Consider the following 20,606-nt stretch of genomic DNA (forward strand, 5'->3'; position numbering starts at 1 on the left):
TTAAGGCACAATTTAAATTTGGAAAAGGTTTGAGTATTTAACCATGACTTGTACTTAAAGTATTAATGTTTATCACCAAGTGCCATAAAATGCTAGGTCCTTAGCAATACAGTTTTTGTTTCCTCTGAGTAAATCATTGGCCTAAAAAATAAACCTAAGATCTTTGGAAAAAAAAACTGAATACTTAAGCCATTAAGTTCAAGTGTAAATTGTTCCTTTTCTTCAAATCTAGTTTTAGGATGTAGGTGAAAATTAACTCCAGGTTTTAGTTTGTTTTTGCTGGTACTGGAGCTTGAATTCAGAATCAAGCCTGTACTCTCACTGGTTGCTGGCAATATACCACTTAAGCCATAGCTCCACACAATTGTAAGAGTAAACTGAATCTTCATAGACTTTCAGGAAAAGTAAACTTTGAAAGAAGATCCATTGCAAACCTGATACTTATTATGGCACAAACAAATTTAAGTTGTAAACCCTTACAATTTGGAAATTGGCTCTTTTTTTACCCCAGCTTTGTCCCCAAAATACTCCTGTGGTTTGGGTCAACATAAGGCAACATACATTCTTCATAATCTTGCAAAGGTATGTCCATACATTTGTCCATTACTCAGTGTGAAGGTAAAGGTGCTGCCAGAGAATAGAGTCTTATATTTTCATTCCTGTGTGTTGATAGCAGTACCAGCAGCCTGAGAGGTGGAATCCAGATAAAAAGTTGAATGGTGTTCTGCTTCTAACCAGCACTAGAAATTGTTGAAGCAGGTCAAGTCAGTATTTGCAAATTTCACAGAGTGAATTGTTCACCAAGTTCTGACTTTCTTGTCTGTTTCAGGGGGAAATATGTCCCAGGAACTTAGTGATCCTTTGCTAAGAAGTTGTTTCTAGGTTACAGATTTATCCACACATTTCTAAACAGCCCCTGTAAGGTTGAGGGAAAAAAAAAGAATAAACTTGTACTTTCTGCAATTTCAAATACAGTAGAGAGAGTTTGTTAACGTGAATGATGTCCAAGATTTTCTTAACAGTCTTTGGGTGAGATTGCTACAGTCATTCATATATGATCAGAGATAACATTCCAGTAAAAAATAGGGAGCCTCCTGTTTGCAAAATAGAATAAATGGTAACCTGTGTGATGAAAGGGGGGTAATTAAGATTTTTCTAAACTGACATGGTGGCACATTTGTAATTCTACCACCTAGAAAGCTCAGGCAGGAGCCAGGCACCAATGGCTCATGCTTGTAATCCTAGCTACTCAGGCTGAGATCTGAGGATCATGGTTCAAAGCCAGTCTGGGCACGAAAGTCCATGATACTCTTTATCTCCAATAAACTACTTAGAAAACCGGAAGTGGTGCAGTGGCTCAAGTGGTAGAGCACTAGCCTTGAGGTGAAGAACTAAGGGACAGAGTTCAAGCCCTATGACCAACCAAAAAATAAAAAGCTGAGGCAGGGAGATAACAAGTTTGGGGTCATCCTGGGTACACATGGAGACTATATTAAAAAATGTGTGAGGGTGAAGGTGGGCTGTACCTCAAGTAGAACTGCCCAGGGAAGCATAAGGTCCAAGTTCAAATAGTACCCAATAGTACTCAATAGACAAAAAGCATATTCAGGCTGGAAAGGTGGCTCAGTGATAAGAGTGCTTGCCTTGCATGCATGAGTCCCTGGGTTCAATTACTTAGCACCATATAAGCAGAAAAGGCCAGAACTGGCACTGTGGCCCAAGTGGTAGAGTGCTAGCCTTGAGCTGAAGAGCTGAGGAACAACGCCCAGGCCCAGAGTTCAGCCAACAAAAAAAAGTAATAAAAGTATTTAAATTTATTTTTCCACTGCCCAGGTTAACTGCCTGAGACTCTTCAAGGTATTGGAACTGCCTTGTGCTTACAAAGGGGTTATTAGACCTTCAGTGTTCAGCCTCTTGAGTAGTTCTGCTCTTTTGCTGATTATTTTAGAGGTGGAGACAGGCAGACTTTTTTGGTTTTGGGTTTGTTTTTTTTTTTTTGTTGGTCATGGGGCTTGAACTCAGGTCTTCGGAGCTGTCTCTGAAGTCTTTAGCTGAAGGCTAGCACTATACCACTTTGAACCATAACTCTATTTCTGATTTTCTGGTGGTTAATTGGGTCTCGGGAACTTTCCTGGCTGGGCTGGCTTTGAACCAGGATCCTCCTATCTTAGACTCCTGAATAGGATTACAGGCATGAGTCACCAGCACCTGGCTTGCAAATTTTTAATTGTGTGTTTTTCTGTCGACACACAAGTGTTTAGCAGATTGTCATCCTTTAATAAAGGATATAATCTCATAAACAGTAAAAATAACTGCCTAAGCCAAGTGCTGGTGGCTCAATTCCTATAATCCTAGCTACTGACAAAAGGCTTGAGTTCTGAGGATTGAGGTTCAAAGCCTTCCCAGGCATGAAACTCCATGTGACTCATCTCCAGTTAACCACCAGAAGTGGCACTGACTCAGTGTGGTAGAGCATTAGTATTGAGTGAAAAATCTTAGGAATGGCACCCAGGCCCTGAGTCCAAGCCCCACAACTTTGCAAAAATAACTACTTTTAAGCCTGGTTCCAGTGGTTTAAGCCTGTAATCCTAGCTGCTCAGGAGGCTGAGATCTGAAGATAATTGAGCTTAGAAGCCAACCTGGACATTCAATTCCCTGTGAGACTCATCTTCATTTAGCCACTCAAAACCCAGCTTTGGACAGCTCAAGGTGGTAGATAGAGCTCTAAAACCTTGAGCAAGGGCTGGGAAGGTAGCTCAGTGGTAGAGTGCTTGCCTTGCATGCATGAGGCCCTGGGTTCAATTCCTCAGCACCACATAAGCAAAAGAAAAAAGCCGGAAGTGGTGCTGTGGCTCAAGTGGTAGAGCGCTAGCCTTGAGCTGAAGAGCTGAGGGACAGCGCCCAGGCCCAGAGTTCAGGCCCCACGACCGGACCGAAAAAATAAAAAAATAAAACCTTGAGCAAAAGAGCTCAGGGACAATGTCCAGGCCCTGAGTTCAAGCCCCACAACCAACAGTAACAACAAAAAAATCCTACTCCTGTTAGAACTTTTATTTACTTTTTTTTTTTTCTTTCAGTCATAGGGTTTTAACTCTGGACCTGGGCACTGTCTTTGAGCTCTTGAGCTAAAGACTAGTGCTCTGCCACTTGAGCCATAGCGCCACTGCTGGTTTTCTGGTGTTTCATTGGAGAGAAGAGTCTTCACAGACTATCCTGCCCAGGCTGGTTTTGAACCATGGTCCTCAGATCTCACTAAGGCTCCTGAGTAACTAGGATTACGGGCGTGAGCCACTATACCCAGTTGGAAAGGATTGCTTTATGTCCCAATCTAGCCTCAAATTTGTGATCCTCCTACCTCAGCCTCCTGAGTGTTGAGATTACAGGCTTGTACCACGATGTCTGGCAAATATAACACTTTATATAGCATATGAGAATATACTGGCAAGTAGGCCTTCAGTTTTGCCTTAAAAGTAAGTCTGAAGTATGAATAGCTTTCTCCCTTCTTTCTAAAACAGTCTTTGAGTATTTTGTAATATAATGAAATTAATGGTTGGTATGTTAGATAATTCACATATTAAACAATAAATCTGATAAGTAAAAGTCAGGGGTTTTTATGGTTGCATAGTAATTTCGCCCTCTTGTTGGCCTCTTGTCACAGCCTGAATTTGATACCCACAGCTGCCTTCTGTATTCCAGCATATGGGATAGGGCACAGAACTAAAATGCTCAGTGTAGATGCTTTATGTATTACAGAATTTCTGGTGGACATTAGGTATATTTTAAGGCCTACGAAAAGTGAACTGAATGCTTGACCTAGGCATTTTGGAGGCATGAGTTAGATAATCCTAGGTGATTTGTCATTAAGAAACTTTTTGTGTATGTGTATGCCAGTCCTGGGGCTTGAGTTTAGGGCTTAAGCACTGTCAGCTTCTGTGCTCAAGGCTAGCCTGCTACCACTTGAGCCATAGCTCTACTGGCTTTTTAGTGCTTAATTAGAGATAAAATTCTCATAGAGGGCTGGGAAGGTGGCACAGTGGTAGAGCGCTTGCCTTGCATGCCTGAGGCCCTAGGTTCGATTCCTCAGCACCACATAAGCAAAAAGAAAAAAGCCAGAAGTGGTGCTGTGGCTCAAGTGGTAGAGCACTAGCCATGAGCTGAAGAGCTGAGGGACAGCGGCCTGGCCCAGAGTTCAGGCCCCAGGACCAGACCCCAAAAAAAATATATATTCTCATAGATTCTTCTGTCTTGCTGGTTTCAAACCATGATCTTGAGGTCTTAAGTTTCCTGAGTAGCTAGGATTACAGTACCCAGCTAGGACAAATTTTGTTCTAAAAGTATTCATGGGGCTGGGAAGGTGGCTCAGTGGTGAGCGCTTGCCTTGTATGCCTGAGGCCCTGGGTTCCATTCCTCAGCACCACATAATGCAAAAAGAAAAAACCCGGAAGTGGCGCTGTGGCTCAAGTGGTAGAGCACTTGCCTTGAGCTGAAGAGCGCAGGAACAGTGCCCAGGTGCAGAGTTCAAGCCCCACAACCCACAAAAAGTATTCATGGGCTAGAGGTAGTAGACCAATAGTAGAGTGTCTGCCTAGCAAGCACAAGGCCGAGTTTAAACCTTAGTACCACAAAATAAAATTTAAAGGCATTAATTAACCAGTGCATAGCAGCATTAATGCTAGCTACTCAAAAGGCAGGCCAGCTTGAGTAGCTTAAATTAGTAGTATTAAGAAAGCATTTTTTTAAAAAAAGCAGTAATAGGGCTGGGAAGGTGACTCAGTGGCACAGTGCATGCACAAGGCCCTGGGTTTGATTCCTCAGCACCATATAAGAAGAAGCTGGGGGGCTGGGAAGGTAGCTCAGTGGTTAGAGTGCATTCCTTGCAAGCATGAGGCCCTGGGTTCGATTCCTCAGCACCACATAAACAGAAAAAGCCAGAAATGGCGCTGTGGCTCCAGTGGTAGAGCGCTAGCCTTGAGCTGAAAAGCTGAGGGACAGCGCCCAGACCCAGAGTTCAGGCCCCATGACCGGCAAAAAAAAAAAAAAAAGAGAAGCCGGAAGTGGCACTGTGACTCAAGTGGTAGAGCTAGCCTTAAGCTGAAGAGTTGAAGGATAGCACCCAGGCCCAGAGTTCAAGCCCCACAACTAACAAGCAAAAAAAAAAAAAAAAAAAAAGCAATGATGCAAACACCACTCTTCTACCCACAAAGATCACCTTGGGACTGTGTCTGGGTTCCGCCTGCCTGAGAAGTGGGAACATCAGCCTCGTCCAGGCTTTTGGGTAGCATAGCCCTTTAAAAAGAGAGAGTTGTTTTCCATCTGTTCATGAATGAGCACAATTTGAAAGTAATTTCCCTAAATTTTACTGTCAAATAAAATTATCCCTGCTCCCTCCCCACTATACTCTCAGCCAGTATTAGGTGAGATTTGAGTAGCAGTGAAAACTGACTTATAAGTTGAGAGTTCTTCAGCAAGACTGATCCTTAGTTGCTCCATCTCTTTGTTCTTCTGTTGCTGGAGTTGTACTCCACTTCTTAACTGCCTTTGCCGCTCTTCCATTTCCTCCAGCTGTTCCTGCATAAGATGGCCAAAAACATTTCTAATGAGCCAAATAATATTTTTAAAAATAACAGGTATTTGAGGCTGATACCATAAATGATAGGTTAGGAAACAAGTCCAGGAAGATGGTACTGACAAAGGGACAACTGTTTTTAAAAATGGTAACCTTAGCCGGGCGCAGGTGGCTCACGCCTATAATCCTAGCTACTCAGGAGGCTGAGATCTGAGGATCGTGGTTCAAAGCCAGCCCGGGCAGGAGAGACTGTGAGACTCCTATCTCCAATAAACCACCAGAAAACCGGAAGTGGCGCTGTAGCTCAAGTGGTAGAGCGCTCGCCTTGAGCTGAAGAGCTGAGGGACAGCGCCCAGGCCCAGAGTTCAAGCCCCACGACCGACAAAAAAAAAAAAATGGTAACCTGAGAGGGCTGGGAAGTTGGCTTAGTGGTAGAGTGCTTCCCTTGCATGCATGAGGTCCTGGATTCAATTTCTCAGCACTATGTAAGCAGAAAAAGCTGGAAGTGGCACTTTGGCTCAAGTGGTAGAGCGCTAGCTTTTAGTTGAAGAGCTCAGGGACAGGGCCCAGGCCCAGAGTTCATGCCCCACAGCTGGCAAAAAAAAAAAAAAAAAAAAGTCTCAGACTTTCCTGCCCTGGCTGGGCCTCCTGAGTAGCTAGGATTACAGTTGTGAGCCACCAGCACCCAACTCCAAGGTTTTTTTTTTTTTTTTTTGCTAGTCATGGTGCCTGAACTCTAGGCCTGGGCACTGTCCCTCAGCTCTTCAGCTCAAGGCTAGTGCTCTACCACTTGAGCCACAGCACCACTTCCAGCTTTTTCTGCTTATGTGGTGCTGAGGAATCGAACCCAGGGCCTCATGCATGCAAGGCAAGCACTCTACCACTGAGCCACCTTCCCAGCCCCCCAAGGTTTATTCTTTTTTTTTTTTTTTTTTTTTTTTTTTTGTCGGTCGTGGGGCTTGAACTCTGGGCTTGGGCACTGTCCCTCAGCTCTTCAGCTCAAGGCGAGCGCTCTACCACTTAAGCTACAGTGCCACTTCTGGTTTTCTGGTGGTTTATTGGAGATAGGAGTCTCACGGTCTCTCCTGCCCGGGCTGGCTTTGAACCACGATCCTCAGATCTCAGCCTCCTGAGTAGCTAGGATTACAGGCGTGAGCCACCAGCGCCCGGCTCCAAGGTTTATTCTTAAAGTCGTGGGAGACTTCATAAATTATTTACAGGCCTCTGGGATTTAAAGATTATTTCAAAAGTAAAACCAGATTCAAGAACTTGTACGTGTAAAAAATAATTTCCATGCTGGACATCAACTGTGCATACTAGTTGAATGTTCTACCACTAGGTCACATCCCCAGCCCTATTCAGAAGTTCAAAGTTGAGGGCTAGGAAGGTGGCTCAGTGGTAGAGTGCTTACCTTGCATGCATGAGGCCCTGGTTCAATTCCTCTGCACCATATAAGCAGAAAAGCCAGAAGTGGTGCTGTGGCTCTAGTAGTAGAGCAATAGCCTTGAGCTGAAGAGCTGAGGGACAGCGCCCAGGCCTAGAGTTCAGGCCCCATGACCAAAAAAAGAAGAAGTTCAGAGTTGGGATATGTGATGCCTGGGAGGCCATTGAGCCTTCAGAGAAACTTCATTTCCCATTCTGTCAAAAACATACTAGAGATGCACTCTGTAATTGTCTGCCTGGGATTAATGCCTAGAAATGAGGTAAGGAAGATGTCAGTGAGCAGTCTCTGGCTTAGCTACTAGCTGGCTTGGATCCTTATAAGAATGAGGAGAAAGGGTGTTGATGTGGCAATGTATATTATAAAAAGACAGTTGACTTCACCGTAGTTGTTTTGGCTTTTTTTTTTTTTTTTTTTGGTCAGTCGCAGGGCCTGAGCCACAGCACCACTTCTGGCTTTTTCTGCTTATGTGGTGCTGAGGAATCGAACCCAGGGGCCTCATGCATGCAAGGCAAGCACTCTACAACTGAGCCACCTTCCCAGCCCTTCACCTTAGATTTTTAATTCTCTGAGTCAGCCATGATACTGTGCTGTGAGACAACACTGCAATGTTTGATCCTCTTGCTGGATCTCATCTTCCATTATCATTGTCAAAAGGGTTTATTTTACTGCAGAGCTATGCTTAGGCACCACACAGGGACGCACCAAAGAGTCTCATCTGAAGAGAGGCATCTGCACACTGCTGCCGTAGTTCCTAAGCCATGCTGCCTAACCTGTTTTGATAAGGCACAAAAGTACATGATTGGCCAAGCGCCATGGCTCGTGCCCATAATCCTACTAGTCAGGAGGCTGAGATCTGAGAAAAGCAGTTGGAAGCCAGCCCAGGCAGGAAAGTCCATGAGACTCTTCATCTCCAATTAATCACCAAAAAGCTAGAAGTAGAGCTGTAGCTCAAGTGAAGAGAGCACTAGCCTTGAGTACAAAAGCTCAAGACAGCACCCATGCTCTGTTCAAGCCTCTAGGACTAGCGCACACACACATACACAAAAGGTACATGATTAATGAAGCAGTCTGCACTGAGTGACAATCTGCCAAGCTGGAATGAAAGTGGCAGTAAAGAGTCTGCAGTCCTGCCTAGTGCACTACTAAATTAACCTTTCAAAAGTAGATTTACCCTCTCAAATCCTAATGCTTTCTTTTTTACTGGAATTTAGAACCCTAAGTTTGATCCCTGTGTCTAACTTGAACCTCCATTACTCTGCCATATCAATATTTCCTCTTCTTTGCCCCACTTTCAAAAGGAAAGCCACATGTAGCTGGTGGACATTTTAAGTATGGCTAGTGTGAATTGGAATGCCTGCTAAAACATAGCAAAGCCAGGTGCTGGTAGCTCTCGCCTGTAATCCTAGCTACTCAGGATACAGATCTGAGGATCCTGGTTTAAAGCCAGCCTGGGCAAGAAAGAAAGTCTGTGACATTTTGCTTTCTTTTCTTTTTCCTTTTTTTTTTTTTTGTCTTTTTTTTGTCAGTTGTGAGTTTTCTTGGGTACTGTCCCTGATCCTCTTTGTTCTCAGGGATAGCATTCTACCACTTGAGCCACAGCACCACTTCTGTTTTTTTGTTGGCCAGTCCTAAGGCTTGAACTCGGGGCCTGGGCACTGTCCCTGAGCTGCTTTTTTCTGCTCAAGGCTAGCACTACCACTTGAGCCACAGCACCACTTCCGGTCTTTTCTGTTTATGTGGTACTGAGGAATCTAACCCAGGGCTTCACATATGCTAGGTAAGTACTCTACCTACCACTAAGGTACATTCCCAGCTGACCACTTTTGTCTTTTGAGTAGTTAATTGGAGATAAGAGTCTCACAGGGACTTTTCTGCCCAGGCTGGCTTTAAATCGTGATCCTCAGATCTCAGCCTTCTGAGTAGCTAGGATTACAGGTATGAGCCACCGGTGCCCAGTTTGTGACCCTTTTTTTTTTTGTCGCTTGTAGGGCTTGAACTCTGGGCCTCGAGCGCTGTCCCTCAGTCTTCAGCTCAAACCTAGTGCTCTACCACTTGAGCCACAGTGCCACTTCCGATTTTCTGGTGGTTTATTGGAGATAAGAGTCTCAGGGACTTTCCTGCCCGGGCTGGCTTTGAACTGTGATTCTCAGATCTCAGCCTCCTGAGTAGCTAGGATTACAGGTGTGAGCCACCAGCGCCAGGCTTTTGTGACACTCTTATCTCTAGGTAGATCCTGAAAACTGGAGGTGGCACTGTGGCTCAAAGTGATAGAGCAAAAGAGCACAGGGACAGTGCCCAGACCCCGAATTCAAGCTGCACAACTGACATACACACACCAAAAACACAACACAACACAAAACACACATAGCTAAAAGCCACAAGTGACTAGGTGCCAGTGGCTTATGCCTGTAATCCTACTCAGGAGGCTGAGTTTCATGATTCCAAGTCAGCTTGGGCAGAAAAAGTCCATGAGACTCTAATTTCTAGTCAGCTACCACAAAAGCCAGAAGTGAAGATGTGGCTCATAGCAGAGCCACAAGGAAAATGCTCAGGCCCTGAGTTCAAGGTCCAAGGCCTGCACAAAAAAAGAAAATTAGGCAAATGAAATAGGGGATTTGGGGCAAACACAATTTAGGAAGCCCTTTCAGAAGAATTAGGGCCATGTTGGCTTATACCTCTAATCCTAGCCACTCAGGAGACTGAGATCAGAGAATTGTAATTTGAGGCCAGCCTGGACAGAGAATTCCAGGAGAATCCATCAAAAACTACTCAGGAGGCTGAGATCTGAGGATCACCGTTCAAAGCCAGCCTGGGCAGGAAAATCTGTGAGACTCTTATCCCCAATTAACCACCAGAAAACTGGAAGCGGTTCTGTATCTTAAGGGTAGAGCACTAGCCTTGAGTTGAAGAGCTAAGGGACAGTGTCCTGGCCCAGAGTTCAAGCTCATGACCAACAACAATAAAAAAAAAAATTAGGAGCTGAACATGGTGTCCCATCACTCCAGAGTCTGAGGCAGGATTATGAGTTTGAAGCCATTTTAGGCATATAGCAAGCAAGACCTTGTCACAGAAACCTTGGGAAGATACTCATTGTGGTGATTGCTGCCATTTTCAATAATCTGTGCAAGGACATAAGATAATTAAATTTATACAAAGGAATGCATATCTCAAATAGTGCTATAAAAAAGGCCACACTAAAGTCTCATAGTGCCCAGCAGATTTAACTCAGCACTTACCTATGTGTTCTCTGATCCATGAGTGGTGGAGAGAATAGAGATAAATATCCCTGTCTTCTGAAAGCCCAGTCTGGAGGAGCAGACGTAATTGTTTATTCACTTAGTATTTATATCCTACTCTGGTCTAAAAAGGGATTAGAACTGGCTCACACTTAATCAGAAATAACTTGGATATAATGAAGATGGTGACATGCACAAAAAAAAGGAGAGAATATTTATGGGCTTCAACCTAGTCTAAAGACTGGACAAGGGGCCGGGAAGGTGGCTCAGTGGTAGAGTGCTTGTCTCACATGCATGAAGCCCTGGGTTCAATTCCTCAGCACCACATAAGCAGAAAAAGCTGGAAGTGGTGCTGTAGCTCAAGTGGTAGAGTGCTAGCCTTAAGCTGAAGAGCTAAGGGACAGCGCCCAGGCCCAGAGTTCAAGCCCCATGACCAGCAAAAAAAAAAAAAAAAAGACTGGACAACTTTAAATGAAGTGGAACTTAGATGACTGAGGCAGAAAAGAAGGAATGAATTTATTCCATCTGACCTCATTCCTTCCAGCTCCATATATCCACCATTCAATTAGAATTAGAAAATGGAACTAGGTGCTGGTGGCTCATACCTATAATCCTACCTCAGGAGGCTGAGCTCTAAGGACTGTATCACAGTGCAAAGGCAGGCCTGGCAGGAAAGTCCATGAGACTCTTATCTCCAAGTAACCACCAAAAATCCAGAAGTGGAGCTGTGGCTCAAGTGGTAAAGCACTTGTAATCCTAGCTACTCAGAAAGCTGAGATCTATGAGCTGGGAATATGACTTAGTGGTAGAGTGCGTGCCTAGCACATGCATGAAGCCCTGGGTTTGATTCCTTAGTACCACATAAACAGAAAAGGGCAGAAGTGGCACTGTGGCTTCCATGGTAGAATGCTAGCCTTGAGCACAGACAGGCTCAGGAGCAGTGCCCAGGCCCTGAATTCAGGCCCCAGGACTGGCAAAAAAAAAGCTGAGATCTGAGGATGACAGTTCAAAGCTAGCCTGGGCAGACAAATTCAAAGAACTCATCCCCAATAACCATTTTTAGCAAGCCAGAAGTGGAGATACGGTTCTAGAGGGAGAGCACCAGCCTGGAGTGGAAAAGCTAAGCATGAATGAGGAGCCCTTAATTCAAACTCTAGTACCAGCACCAAAAGAAAAAGATGGAGAACCAGGCACTGGTGGCTCACGCCTGTAATCCTAGCTACTCAGGAGGTTGAGACCTGAGGATCTTGGTTCAAAGCTAGCCCGGACAGGAAAGTCCGTGAAACTCTTATCTCTAATAAACCACCAGAAAACCAGAAGTGGCTCTGTAGCTCAAGTGGTAGAGCGCTAGCCTTGAGCTAAAGAGCTCAGGGTCAGTGCTCAGGCCCAGAGTTTAAGCCCCAGGACAGACCAAAACTAAAAGAAAAGATGGAGGCCAATGTGTACTAGAGTAAAATGTTAGAAGAGAGAAAATAAAGGGAGAGAGGGAAAGAAAAAAATTCTCCTAGGATTAATGTGACGATCAAATGAAATAGGTGGTCCAAAAATGCTGAGTAAACAAAATGCTGACAATGAAATAAAGAATGGAGAAAAGGACAGGATCCAAAGAACAAACTGTTCTTCCAACACAGGATAATATCCTCCAGCCCCAGAGATAAGAGATCCTAGCCACTCTTTCCCTCCCCTCATTAAGAGAAGGCACTTGATTGTACAGCCGAGGGGCCTACCCTGTACTGCTGGACCTCTTCATCTCGTTTCTGCCTCACAAGTGTGATCTGATTTTCGAGGTTCCTGTTTTGCAGGTGGAGCTGCCCAGCCTCTGCTTGCAAGGGCCTCAGAGCCTCCTTCATCTCTTGGATCTCTGCCTGGGTTTTCTGTAGAGCCTTGGTCCCTGCTTCTTTCCTCTCCAGGAGCCTCAGCAACTGTGGTTCATACTCCTCTTCCAGGCCCTGGCGGCTCTCTGCCAGGAGACTTTCAAACTGGGTAGACAACCGCCGGCTCTCCTGGAGAAAGTGGCCATCCCTCTGGCTTGAGGGTGCTTCCAGTTGTTGCCTCAACTGTTCCTTTTGCTTCTGATAGTCATCTTGGAGTTGGGACAGCTCTCCTGAGAGCTGGGCTGCCTTGGTAGTCAGTTCCTCCCGAAATTCTGCAAACTGAGCCACGTCATGTTGGCGACACTCCAGCTGGTACTGATAGGCCACACATTCCTTGGTCACTTTAAAGAGCTTCTGCTTGACCAGCCGGATTTCCTCCCTTAGCCCATCCCTCTCCAGCTCTGCCTGGGCATGCAGTTTGTAGGCGGCCAGGATGTCCTGGTGGACTTGCTGCACCTCCTGCAGGGCTGGTTCCCGGAGCAGCACAAGCTCATGGATGAGCTGGTCCCGCTCCTCTTCTAGCTGGGCCACGGCTTGCACACACTGCTGGAAACGGCCCTCCAGCCGTTCCAGGTCCTCTGCGCTCAGGCTCTCCTCTGTGCTGGGACTTGGCTCAGCTCCGAGACTTTCTTTAGGCTTAGATTTCTCCTCCCTTGTGACCATCTGTCCTTCACAAATAATCTGCTTTGGGCTTGGGCTCTCAGCTGGCTCCACCGGCTCCCCCCGACATTGTCCCTCATCTGGTTCCACGTGCAATGTCTCATGAGGACTCACGGGCTCTTCCAAGTCCAGTGCCTCCTCAGTCTGCCCTGACTCCTCAATAAATAGGAGCTCCTCTGGCTTCTCAGTCTCTTCCACGTAAAGAGTGTCTTCTAAGTCCCCTCCCAGATAGAGAATGTCTTCTAGGCTCACGGTCCCCTCCAAAGATAGAGTAGCTTCCGGGTTCAAGGTTGTAGCCTTACTCAGGGACCCAGAGTTTTCCTCTTGAAGAGAACTGGCCTCTGCTCTTGTTCCCCTGCAAGAAAAATGACTTAAAGTGAAAGTGCACCCCCCAATGCCAGGAGATTGGTGATTTAGAACCATTGCAGGCCTCAATTATAGAATGTTCTCAGATCTCTGTGGTCACCCATCTGCTCCCTTTCTGGTATCATTCTACCTCCTACACACAGTCCATTGTTATAGTTCCTTTATCACAAATGTTCATAGCAGCATTGTATGGAACAGTCACAAACTGAAATGTCAGGTGAACAAATTGTGCCATAAAAGTAGAATGGAGCTAAGTGCTGATGGCTCATGCCAGTATCCTAACTACTCAGGAAGCCGAGATCTGAGGACCACTGTTGGAAGTCATCTAGGGTAGGAAAGTTTCTGACACTCTTATCTCCAATTAACCACCAAAAAGCTGGAAATGAAACTGTGGCTCAAAGTGGTAGAATGCTAACCTTGAGCAAAAAAGTTCAGGGATAGCACTCAGGCTCTAAGTTCAAGGCTCAGGGCCTAGAACCAAATATATATATATATATATATATATATATACATTTTTTGGGGGGGGGGTCCGGTCGTGGGGCCTGAACTCTGGGCCTGGGCGCTGTTCCTCAGCTCTTCAGCTCAAGGCTAGTGCTCTACCACTTGAGCCATAGCTCCATTTCTGGCTTTTTTTCTTTTTGCTTATGTGGTGCTGAGGAATCGAACCCAGGGCCTCAGGCATGCAAGGCAAGCGCTCTACCACTGAGCCACCTTCCCAGCCTCCATATATTTTTTTTCTTAATCATTTACTGCACCCCATCTAACACCTCCTGAGTCCCTGGTTTCCCTCCATGCATGTCAGAATATCCTCTGGAACTATAAAAGTTCCAGATCTGGGGCTGGGAAGGTGGCTCAGCGGTAGAGTGCATGCCTTGCAAGCATGAGGCCCTGGGTTCGATTCCTCAGCACCACATAAACAGAAAAGGCCGGAAGTGGCTCTGTGGCTCCAGTGGTAGAACGTTAGCCTTGAGCTGAAGAGCTGAGGGGCAGCGCCCAGGCCCAGAGTTCAGGCCACACGACCGGCAAAAAAAAAAGTTCCAGATCTTGGCAAAAAAAAAAAAAAAGATACCACTAGCTTCATTCTACCCAACACCTGCACAAAAGTTTTTTCTTTTAAATTTTAATTTTTATTTTGTGTGAACATACTGTACAGAAGGGTTACAATTACATGGCAAGATAATGAGTACATTTGTTATCAAGCATTGCAGCCTCCTCCTTTGTTTACCCTTCACATCCCTTCCCAGCCTCCCCCCTCCCCCCAAGTTGTTTTTTTTGTTTTGTTTTGTTTTTTTGTCATAGAGCTTGAACTCAGGACCTGGATACTGTCCCTGAGCTTTTTTGCTCAAGGCTAGTGCTCTACCACTTTGAGCCACAGTACCACTTCCTTCCAGTTTTCTGATGGATAACTGGAGATAAGAGTCTCATAGAAGGGCTGGGAAGATGGCTCAGTGGTAGAGCACTTGCCTTGCATGCATGAGGCCCTGGGTTCAATTCCTCAGCACCACATAAGCAAAATGAAAGGAGCCGGAAGTGGCGCTGTGGCTCAAGTGGTAGAGCTCTAGCCTTGAGCTGAAGAGCTGAGGGACAGCGCCCAGGCCCAGAGTTCAAGCCCCACAACCGGACCCAAAAAAAAAAAAAAAAAAAGAGTTTCATATTGGGGCTGGGAAGGTGGCTCAGTGGTAGAGCGCTTGCCTTGCATGCGTGAGGCCCTGGGTTCAATTCCTCAGCACCACATAAGCAGAAAAAGCCGGAAGTGGCGCTGTGGCTCAAGTGGTAGAGCGCTAGCTTTGAGCTGAAGAGCTGAGGGACAGCGTTCAGGCCCCACGACCGGACCCAAAAAAAAAAAAAAAGGAATCTCATAGAGGGCTGGGAAGGTGGCTCAGTGATAAAGTGCTTGCCTTGCATGCATGAGGCCCTGGGTTCGATTCTTCAGCACCACATAAGCAGAAAAAAAAAAGCCAGAAGTGGTGCTATGGCTCAAGTGGTAGCGTGCTAGCCTTGAGCTGAAGAGCTGAGGGACAGCGCCCAGGCCCAGAGTTCAGGCCCCATGACTAGACCCCCCCTAAAAAAAAAAAGTCTCATAGTTCCTTCCTGCCCAGGTTGTCTTTGAACCTCAATCCTCAGATTTCAGACTCCTGAGTAGCTAGGATTAGTTGTGAGCTACCAAGCATCCAGCCGCACCAAAGCCATCTATTTGAATGAATTTGCCAGAGAGGAGATGGCTTGCAGTTTTCTTCATCTGATATCACCCAAAATTATTGTTCTTCTGAAGCTTTCTGTATATTTATCCTTCAGCTCAGAGAAATACATGCAAGTTGACCAGCAAGAAATCTTTAATTTTTGTGTGTGTGTGGATACGAGGGCTTGAACTTGGCACCTCATATTTGCTAGTTAACTGGAGATAAGAGTCTCATGTACTTTTCTGTCGGAGCTGGCTTCAGACCATGATCTCAGATCTCAGCTTCCTGAGTACAGGATTATAGGTGTGAATCACCAGTGCCTGGCTCAGGAAGAAATCTTGAGATGCCTCTTTCCCTGCTCAATTCAGCCAACTCAACTGAGAATATTTCTACCTCAGAAAGTCTCTGGTCTTCCTCCTCTCTTCTCCAACCCACTGCCAGGGCCCTACTCCAAGTCATTCTCTATTCCTACATCCTACTCCAGCCTTCCAGTGGACCTCCAGGCTCCTCCTTACTTCAGCTGTTCTCTATAGTCCCACAGTTAGCTTGTACAACATAAGGCTGCTCCACTTCATGGGCTCAAAATCTTCAAGATGTGACCCCCAACTTCCCTTTTTTAGCCCAATTCACATTACTCCCACAACCCACCCAGTGCCCAACAACCCAGAACATGTGTTAACTTTTCACACCTCCCACTCTAAGCCCACAATATCTGAAGATCTGTCTTAGAAATACAGCTTCCCAAACGCCATCTGTCTAGTGAACAGCCCCACATTACCTGGGAAGGTATAGCTCTGAGGCCCAGGCAGATGCACCTGCTCAGTCAGCCAGGCACCTTGTGATGCAAGGTGATGTATTAGGTTGGGCACTTTTGCAGTTTCCAGAAACCACTTTTAACAAGCAGGAAGATAAACCCCTGGGGCTCATGGGGTGTTAGATATGAGGATAGTGTGCATGATTTTGAAGAAAATAATCTTTATTGGGTACTTAGAGTTAAGTTAGAGCTTAGCATGTATCCTAGCCAAGAAGGACCTTCCCACCATGCTCCTGCAGAACAGCACTTTGGAGTCACTTACCATGTTCAAGGCACTACTCTAAGCATCTTACATGAATAACTTACTTGTAGAATTCTCTTTTCCTATCCCCAACTGTACAGATGGAAATCCAGAGCATAGAGTAAAGAACTCACTTAAAACCTGGGTGCTTGCTTGGCTTTGATGGCTCACACCTGTAATCCTAGCTACTTAGGGGGCTGAGATCTGAGGTTAGGAGGTTAGAAGCCAGCCTTCCCAGAAAGTCCAGGAGTCTCTTATCTCCAATTAATCACAGAAAAAAAACAGAAGTGGCATTGTGGCTCAAGTGATAGAGCACTAGCCTTGAGCAAAAAGGAGCTCAGGGACAGTACCCAAGCCAAATTTGAGTCCCAGGACCAGCCTCCCTCCCGTGCCCCCCCCCCCAAAAAAAATCTGGGCAGTAGTGGTTCATGACTCATAAGGCTAGCTGAGTTTGTGGTTTGAAGCTAGCCCAAGCAGCAAAGTCTGTGAGATTTTTTTTTGTCGGTCATGGGGCCTGAACTCTGGGCCTGGGCGCTGTCCCTCAGCTCTTCAGCTCAAGGCTAGCACTCTTCCACTTGAGCCACAGCACCACTTCTGGCTTTTTCTGCTTATGTGGTACTGAGGAATGGAACCCAGGGCCTCATGTATGCAAGGTACCTTCCCAGCCCAAAGCCTGTGAGATTCTTATCTCCAATTAACCAGCAAAAAAGGAAGAGATGGAGTGAAAAAGTCAAATAAGTACAAGGCCCTGAGTTCAAGCCCTAGTACCAGCATACACACACACACACACACACACACACACACACACACACACACACACACACACACACACACACACACACACACACACACACACACACACACACACACACACACACACACACACACACACACACACACGAGAAATAATAGACACACAGTACTCAAAACATCTTTCTAAGGCTGGAAAGTGTGGCTCAGGGACAGAGCACTTGCTCTGTGGGAGGCCCAGAGTTTGAGCTCTAGCACTGGAAACAAAACAACCTATTTACCTAACACATTTTTTTTGTCAGTTGTGGGGATTGAACTCTGGGACTGGGCGCTTTTTTGCTCAAGGCTAGCCCTGTATCACTTTGAGCCACAGCACCACTTCAGGTTTCCTGCTGTTAAATAGAAAATAAGAGTCTCTTGGAGGCTGGAAGGTGGCTCAGTGGTAAATCCCTGGTAGAGCCCTTATGCATGAGGCCTAGGGTTTGATTCCTTAGTACCACATAAGCAGAAAAAGCTGGAAGTAGCGCTGTGGCTCAAGGGGTACAGTGCTAGCCTTGAGGTGAAGAGCTAAGGGACAGGCCCCATGACTGACAAAAATAAAAATAAAGAGTCTCATGGACTTTACTGCCTGAGCTGGCTTTGAGCCTTGATCCTCAGATCTGGGCCTCCTGAGTAGCTAGGATTACAGGCTTGAGCCACCAACATCCAGTTACCTAGCAACTTCCTACTCCTTCTTCAAGCCCAGCTCATACTCCATCTCTTCTGAGACACATTACCCAAGCAAGTGCACCTATATCACCACACTGATTGCAGCTCAGCTTCACTCCTGGTGCTTTGCACTACTGAAGTGCACACGTCCACCTGGTTGAATTCCTGAGGACAGCAGAGTTCTGCTTTTGGGCTCCAGTGTGGGGTCCTAGGAAGACAGGCAGACACCCACAGAGTTCCCAGGAGGAAACTTGCCCAAGGTCAAGTGTTCTAGCAGGAAATAAAAGCCAGGCATCCCACCCCCCAGGCGTGGCCATCACCCCACCCTGGGTGCCACCTGCTGTCCTCCTCTCTCAGGAGCTGGGAAAGAAGCAGATTGGGAGAGGCCCAGAGAAGTGAGCTGAGCTGGGGGGGGGGGGGGGGGGGGGAGGCTGACCTTAAGCTTCCTTGGGCCCCAGGCAGCCTGTCTCTGCCAATCTATCTCTAGAGAGCTCCAACAACTCCCTACCCTGTCCACCAGAGCTGTGGCTGGGTGTGGCACCAAGCAGGCCTGATTCCTGCACGTGACAGACAGGGTGCAGTTCCCCCTCCACCTCTTGGCACACTAGGAAGACCTATGGTCATAGTCTGACCTGGAGCACTCCTATCCTCTCAGCCACAGGTCACTTCCTCCAAACTAGTGGTAAACCCACAGTGATGAGATGGGGCCCTGCCAAGCCCAGGCCCTCCCATTGAGCTGAGACAGTTGACCTTCCCTGCCCCCTCCCTAAGCCACACCGGGGAGAACGAGCTGTCTGAACAGACTCTTAACTTCAAGCAGGCACAAACCCAACCTTGCACCAAGAGGCTTCCAGCAGCCAAGTCACAACTAGCTCTCGGCTCGCCATCCCTAGTTGACATTTGGAGTAAGGACTACAAACGCTGTCTCTGGCCAGGTGGGACAGGGAGGATGGCCTGGAAAAGGCCCTTCATTAACCCAGAAAGGGTTAATTCTCCCACAGCCTGGAGGAGGGGGAAGGGATGATAAAAAGCCACAATCAATAGGGGTGCCAGGACCCCAAGCCAGGGCTCCCCAGGTCCCTCCCCCGGTAGGCCCGCCCCGTGCCCCACCCAGGCTGGACCACTACTCCCAGCCCAGTAAAAGGGGTCACGGATGAGAGGAGAGAGCCAGTCCCGCACCCTCGTCCCCAAAGGACGCCCCGATAATCCTACCTCGGGGCCTGGGTGGTGCCGTCCCCGCCGGGCTCCGGGCTGGCCATGGCTGCGCGACCCGGGCTCCGGCGGGCGCGTTATTAATAGCCGGGCCCGCAGGCGGCTGCTCGGCGCCCGCCCCGCCGCCGCACTGCCAGCTGCAGCCGACACCGGATCCTGGCCTGGGCCGGGCGCGCCCACTTGGCTCTGGGCGCAGGAGGGGGGGGCGGGGAGTGGCCGTCCCTCCCCTGCCAGGCGGGTGTGGGGGGTGTATGGGGGGGGGTTCTGAAGGGGGGGGCGATGAGAGGGCGGCCTAGCCCGCCCAGAACTCTTCCAGAATCTTCCTTCTCCGGATCCTGGTTGGAAGGGAAGAAGGGGGTACTGCAGACCCCGGGAACCCTTGTCCTGTCCGTGGGGAGGTGCAGAGTTTGAGGGAGGGATGCCCAGAGGGATCTAGCACCCCTAGCACCCCTTGCCCGCAAGGTCCCTCAGGATCCCCACCGCACTGGGGGTGGGAACAAGTTGACACGCTTGGTGGAGGGTTGGGGCAGGGCGCTGGGAGAGGGAGTGCTGGGGGGCCCCACTTGGGCCTCAGGAGACACTCAGGGCCTGGGGTTAGGGGAGGTTAGGGAGGATGCGCCCCCCCCCCCACTCCCCAGGGGCTTCAAGCTCTTACTTGGAGTGGAATCTATTTAACACAGCTCACTACCCCCACCCTGCAGGTTTATAGGGGTCTCCTTCAGCTCCACCCCCACCCATCACCCCCACTCAGCTTCAGCCAACTTCACAGCAAGTCCACTCCCTCAACTCCTTGGCCCCCCCAAAGCTTCTTCCCTCTCCAGACCTGGGCCTCACATTCTGCCTCATTTGATTCTTTCTTTCCCCTCAGTCCCTGTGTTGGGGGAGGGGGGCTTTGACTTAATCACAGAGAAAAAAAAAGGAAAACCAAGAACACTAGGCACTTCACAGGCCAAGGGGCTGCCACCTGGATTTCATCAGAGAGATCCCGAGTGTGGGCTGGGGAGGGAGGGAAGTCATTGTGTGGAATGGGTGTAAGCTGTGTGTTGTGATCCATGGGCCACAGCTGGGAACATGGTTGTTTTTTTGTTTTTGTTTTTTTTTTGGTCGGTCCTGGGCCTTGAACGCTGGGCCTGGGCGCTGTCCCTCAGCTCTTCAGCTCAAGGCGAGCGCTCTACCACTTGAGCTACAGCGCCACTTCCGGTTTTATGGTGGTTTATTGGAGATAGGAGTCTCACGGTATCTCCTGCCTGGGCTGGCTTTGAACCGCGATCCTCAGATCTCAGCCTCCTGAGTAGCTAGGATTACAGGCGTGAGCCACCAGCGCCCGGCTATGGGAACATGGTTTTGTGTGTGGAGTGGAAAATTGTGGGAGTGTGTGTCCATGTGTGACTGGTGACATCTGGAGGGTGTGTGTGTGTGTGTGTCTGTGTCTGTGTATGGTAAAGGTACACATGGTGAATTAATTAGTTAACTAATTAGTGCCAGTCCTGGGGCCTGAATGCAGGGCCTGGGCACTGTCCCCTGAGCTTCTTTTGCTCAAGGCTAACACTTTACC

The 20,606-nt window shown here is 47.6% G+C and overlaps 1 protein-coding gene across 2 annotated transcripts; it reads right to left on the reverse strand.

The window, feature by feature from the left end:
- Nucleotides 1–28: 28 nt before the first annotated feature.
- Sync (syncoilin, intermediate filament protein) lies at nt 29–19,127 on the reverse strand. Of its 2 annotated transcripts, XM_070008817.1 has the most exons (5): nt 19,052–19,127; nt 11,974–13,135; nt 5,444–5,568; nt 5,210–5,286; nt 29–916 (listed from the first exon to the last, which is right to left on the reverse strand). In XM_070008817.1, the coding sequence occupies exons 1-5, from the start codon at nt 19,096–19,098 to the stop codon at nt 906–908; spliced, it is 1,422 nt and encodes a 473-aa protein (XP_069864918.1). In that variant the 5' UTR covers nt 19,099–19,127; the 3' UTR covers nt 29–905. The 2 variants fall into 2 exon arrangements, with proteins under 2 accessions (XP_069864918.1, XP_069864919.1); XM_070008818.1 differs by lacking the exon at nt 5,210–5,286.
- Nucleotides 19,128–20,606: the final 1,479 nt, after the last annotated feature.

Source organism: Dipodomys merriami, unplaced genomic scaffold, assembly GCF_024711535.1.
Source record: "Dipodomys merriami isolate MVZ:Mamm:240054 unplaced genomic scaffold, mDipMer1.0.p SCAF_71, whole genome shotgun sequence".
Lineage (NCBI taxonomy): Eukaryota > Metazoa > Chordata > Mammalia > Rodentia > Heteromyidae > Dipodomys > Dipodomys merriami.

Bases quoted from the DNA above. Each gene is read 5' to 3' on its own strand.
- Sync (XM_070008817.1), bottom strand. From the start codon at position 19,098: ATGGCCAGCCCGGAGCCCGGCGGGGACGGCACCACCCAGGCCCCGAG. The intron at 13,136-19,051 runs GTAGGATTATCG...TTTTTCTTGCAG, and splicing joins GGCACCACCCAGGCCCCGAG to GGGAACAAGAGCAGAGGCCA. The intron at 5,287-5,443 runs GTCAGTTTTCAC...CTCTTTTTAAAG, and splicing joins GAAGAACTCTCAACTTATAA to GGCTATGCTACCCAAAAGCC.